At 33.5% G+C, this 5,294-nt stretch overlaps 1 protein-coding gene across 2 annotated transcripts; it reads left to right on the top strand.

The window, feature by feature from the left end:
• Nucleotides 1–509: 509 nt before the first annotated feature.
• LOC126717339 (BAG-associated GRAM protein 1-like) lies at nt 510–4,992 on the top strand. 2 transcript variants are annotated; one of them, XM_050418984.1, is made up of 6 exons: nt 510–877; nt 2,584–2,657; nt 2,741–2,878; nt 3,426–3,476; nt 3,634–3,731; nt 4,813–4,992. In XM_050418984.1, exons 3-6 carry the CDS (start codon nt 2,747–2,749, stop codon nt 4,943–4,945), a joined length of 414 nt encoding a protein of 137 aa, XP_050274941.1. In that variant the 5' UTR covers nt 510–877; nt 2,584–2,657; nt 2,741–2,746; the 3' UTR covers nt 4,946–4,992. The 2 variants fall into 2 exon arrangements, with proteins under 2 accessions (XP_050274941.1, XP_050274940.1); XM_050418983.1 differs by lacking the exon at nt 2,584–2,657.
• Nucleotides 4,993–5,294: the final 302 nt, after the last annotated feature.

The raw sequence follows: 5,294 nt of genomic DNA, 5'->3' as shown, positions 1-5,294 counted from the left end.
TCTTAACATGAGTCTCTCTCTCTTTTTTCCTTCATCCTAATGTTTTTTTTTTTTTCCTTCATCCTAAAATTTGAAACCCTTGAAAATTCAACGAGTGAAGCAGCCATGGACCGCTTCGTTTGTTTTTGTTTTTGTTCTGGTTCTGGTATTTCGATTTTTGTTCATTAAAATTAAGTGAATTTTAATGTTAAGTTTTTTAAATTCTTTTTTGAGGAAATTAAGTTTTTTACTTAATTAATGGATACGTCCAAGTATAATTCCCTATTTTATTTCTTTCTACTTATAAAGTTAGTATAATTTTTTTTTTCCCAATAAGGTGATGAATAATTATCCTTTTTTTTTAATTTAAAAAAATGCTAAAAAAAAAAGAAAAAAAAAACTTAATTTAAAAAAAAAAAAAAACCAAAGTCACGTGATCTGCACGTGACTACTTTACCAAATCAGTCGTCCTCACTAGCAAACCCTTTAAACCCTAAACCAATGCCTCTATAAATACTGAAAAACTAGGTTTTGCTCACTCTAAGTGCAGCTGCTAAAATCTTAACACCAGCAACTACTGACTGCCCATTTTATTTACGATCCTTCACTCCCCAATTTGAACTCGTCTTCCTTCAATTCTCCGCCACAACAATCGTCTTTCCCTCCTTTCGATTCTCACGGGCCGTATCAACTGCCAAATCAGCCTCCATCACAAACACCACCGCCGCCCTATTATCCACCGTTCGATCACCATCAGGCGCCTCCTCCCAGCTATGCACCTCCACAAAACCCAATCCCTAACCCTAATCCTAACCCAGTCCGATGTACTCGGCGGCTCCGTAAGGTCAGGTTACTGCCGGAGAGTCTTGGTCAGAACACCTTGGATGTTCTCTGCCAGGTATGACTTTGATTTGTCCACAAAAATGCGATTAGTCTTTTCTTTTGATTAGACTTTGAGTTGTAGTTATAAATAGATTTGTTCGTCTGCATGTACTGTGTACCTGTGTCTCGAAGTAATCATATCCTTGAGGTTTTTGATTTTAATAGATGCTTCAGTTTGTTGATTTCTTGGTGATACTTCATGAAGTAGTTGCTTTTGTCTCTGCATTCAGTGGCTTGTTGGAATATTTAAGAGTACGTATTCTATATATATATATATATATATATATAGGCTTTCTAAGATCAATTGTAAGAGTAGATATCAAATATTAGTGTTTGGAATTGGGATACCAATAGTCCAAAGCTACAAATAATAATAATTGAAACATTAAATGTGGTCGTACAACTGTACAAGTCACATGAATTAATCCCTTTATAATACTCACATGACCTTTTTTCCTATCCAGCAGTTTGTGAATTATGACTCTTTCTTTACACCTGAGCTGCTGAAGTGTCATCATTCTCATCAATACAACACCATGGCCACCTATTAGCCATGTGGTGACATCTATACATTATTCCAATTTCCAAGTTCGAACTTGTCAAACAAGAATATTCCAGCCAATATATATATATATATATATATATAAATAATAAAATTCTTAATTTGACAACGGCAAATAGAATAATTGGTTGAGATTAATAAAGAATTAACAGAAGGCTTGTAAATTAAGACTTAGACCCATTATTATTTTTGTTTCTTTTACTTCATCAAAATAACATACACATACACATTAAACAAGTTCTTTTAAAACAATGTCAAGCCAAAAGCTAATTTTGTGATCAAGCTAAAACACACAAAACCTGAGTTGTACATACCGTTACTTTAATGGACCATGTGAGTATTTTTGTTTGTTTTACCATCACCAAAATGCTGGGTGTCTTGTATGTTGGAAAGAAGAAGAAGAAAAAAAAAAAAAAAGAGGGAGAAAGAAGGTTAAAAGGAATAAATATTTCTTAATTTGGCAAATCAAGCATAATTGGTTTATTTCTCTTGACCTTATTTGTTGTGTCAGGTGGGTTTGTGACCTTTCAAGCTTTGAGCAATTGTCATTGGCTAGATCCCGTTAGTTTCTTGAGATTCTCTGTTAAATTCACAAAATTTTCCTTTGTCGTAGTGTCCATTAGGCCCCTTTTGGGTAATTGCTATGTTAAGTTTTACGGACAATTAAGTACTTTGAAGGAACGTGAGAGATGAAAATTGATTGTTTTAGAAGGGGCTATCTGAAATATATAAAGTTTTGGATAAAATATTCATTGAGACTGGAAAATCCACAATATATGATATGGTGACCTAGACCATTTCAATTTGCACATCTTAGTATTATTACAAGACTTGGGCAAATTGCATCCATGCAAATTCAAAAAAAAGTTGTAAGCCTTTTTGTCTTAGGAAAACATGGTCTTTGTGACTGTCTTAAATCACAAAGTGAAGTAATGTGTTTAAATCAAACGAGGAACCTAAGGAACTTTACCTAAGTTGTAAAGGGTTAGGTCATATATTGTAGACTGTCTCTAGTTTAAGAAAAATAATGGAAATGCATCTATGGTGGTTTTTTAGTTTCAAGTCTTGTTCAGATGGTCCAAGCCTCAAGGTTAAAGTTGAACAGTGTTAAGATCTTAGCTTGTCTGACTCTTTACATTTTATTTCCATTGTCGTCCCAGAGAGAGAGCGAGAGACATCTAAGTGTAGCCGCTCCCTCTAGGGTTAAGCTTCACTCTTCCTGTCGGACCAAATCGTAAATCTCTCTCTCACTCTCACCTTCTCCGATTTTCATAAATTTTTTCCCTCTGTTTGTAATACCTTCATGTTTGTGCACAGGTAGCCATGGCCGAAGTGATGGCGCCTCCTCCGACTGAGCCGGCAGCTGCCATTGTTCTGGAACCCCCTACAGCCTCACAACGATGTCAAGCTCTTCAACCGCTGGAGCTTCGAAGAATACATAATAATCAAATGACTGTAAGGAAAATGGGGTATATATGATTTTTTTGTTTTTGTTTTTGTTCTGGTATTTCAATTTTTTTTTCAAGTCTTTTCTCTTCTTTTTGTTCTCTATATCATTCCTTGGGTTATATTGACCTTACAAAATGTATATTGCTGTCCTAATTTTTCTTTGAAACTTGAGTTTTTGGCATTTTTTTTATTCATGTTGTATTTAAATTGTACATCTAGATATTTATTGGGTGGTTGCAGTGAATTACTACTACTTGTTGCCTTGTCCAAGGTCTTGTGATCAATTTAGTTCATAAGGATTCAATTTTGGTTCAAAACCTGATTTTTGTTTCCTTTTGTATGCATGTGTTTTATATTTCTTTATAATTATTATTATTATTGAATAAGTGATGAAAAAAAATAAAATGTATTAATATACTGTCAATTATATGCTTATCATCATCATCATCATCATTACAATATATTTATCCTCTGCTGGAGACAGTCTGCATTTAACTGTTTCATGGAGTAATTTTTAACTTGTTTGACATGCAGTTTTGCACTTATTTTGTAGATGGTCCAATTGAAAGGAAATCCCCAAACCAATTCAGCTTATTTAATCAAGGTATATAAGATCTTTTTAAAATCGTGTGTTTCTGGTGTCTGTTTCCATGATAAAGATTGGCATTAAGAGATTATATTTTATTTGATATTTGCTTAATGAAATGGGATCAGCTCTTGCTTGTTGACGCCTATACTGCACTCATTTCATTTTTTTCCAGTTGGAATTGGTGGCAGCTAAGAATCTTATTGGTGCAAACTTAAATGGCACATCAGATCCGTATGCTATTATTACTTGTGGTACACAAAAGCGATTCAGGTTACTAATATTTTCCCATCCTTTGCGCTTTGTCTGAATGGTTGATGGTTTATAAAGGATTTTTAAATATATATATATATATATATATATATATATATATATCATACTCTTCTTCTGTTGCTTGATATGATGCTTAGAATAGATTTTATATATCTACTCTGTAATGTTTTTGTTTAGCAGCATTATATGGTTATGTTTTTCATAATTAATATAGTATCTTCAGTTCTGTTATAAGGAACTAATGTGCTTTTAATTTTGCAGTTCAAGTTTAGAAATTTATGTTTTACAGTAACTAGTGATTCAGCTGTTAGGAATAGGGAAGGACTAATGTTTAGTGCATGTGAGATATGTGATCAACATTTGGAGTTATTTCAGCTTAATTGCTATAGCTAGGATTCTTGAGGTTTGTGGTTACTTTGTGTTCATCATCGTTAACATGAAGTAAGTCTATTTCGCAACAAAACTTCAATGCTTATATAAAAAAGATGAAGCTAATTGTTGGCAGATTTTAAGGGTATTATTTAGATGGCATCATGGTTCATATACTTCAGGTACATTAGATTTGCTTGTACTTTTTCTTTTCTTTCAACCATATCAGGTTTATGAAACCATAATACCATAAGTTGGACTTTGATGTAGAGTGATTGAGGGGAAGGTGCATATTGAGTACGTATTCAGTGTTGATAATTAATATTAGTAGAGAGTCAAAATACTTAGTTTGCAGAATTTTTATGCAAAGTATTGAGCTGGCTTATAAATCTCTTTCTTTATGGAAAAGTACTACAGTTTGTTACTTAATGTGGCTGTTTAAGTTTAACATATTGTCAATGTTCTGCCAAGAGCCTTGTAACTCAATTAACACTTCTTGGTGTTTCCAACTGAAACTTCTTGGGTTCAAATCCCCCCTCCTCCAACTTTCAAATTATTGGGAAAAAAATATTTTTCAAAGTTCTTAGTTCTCTCTCTTCATATTGATGCTTACATTTCATCAAATCAAGATTTATTGCTAGATCTTTCAAGTAATTTCGGTAGCTTTATTTGACCTTCTGTTATCTAATTTTAATAGCTATTTCTGATGTAGCTCAATGGTTCCTGGCTCAAGAAATCCCATGTGGGGAGAGGAGTTTAATTTTGCTGCTGAGGAGCTTCCTGTTAAGGTAGTAATCATGATTTATGATCCATACCATTCTTATAGTTACGGATCCAAAACATAGTTGTGGGACAATTTTGAGAAAATTAGTGTCATGACCTTTTAAATCAACATTTATTTTTCTGTTCCTTTGTCATTATTGTGATCATCATCACCATCATTGTTTTGTTTTTGCATAAATTTGAATGTTCATTTTCTTCCAAAGTTAGGCATGCTGCTGACAGCCCACTTGTCCAACCCCCTCCCCCTCTTTTAATTGAAGTCATACACATACGTGTTATTCTTATGAAATAGAATCGCAGTGAGATGGTATGTTTTCAAAGAACATATTTTAGGGCTAGTTGGAGCTGGGGTAAGCAAGAATTTCTTATTCAATTTCTCTTTGATTGGTCTTAGTGTTGGGGTCTCTCGGA

The sequence above is a fragment of the Quercus robur genome, chromosome 3 (assembly GCF_932294415.1).
Source record: "Quercus robur chromosome 3, dhQueRobu3.1, whole genome shotgun sequence".
NCBI classification, from domain to species: domain Eukaryota; kingdom Viridiplantae; phylum Streptophyta; class Magnoliopsida; order Fagales; family Fagaceae; genus Quercus; species Quercus robur.
The sequence above is the reverse complement of the archived record's forward strand: the minus strand, read 5'-3'. Positions and strand labels throughout refer to the sequence as shown.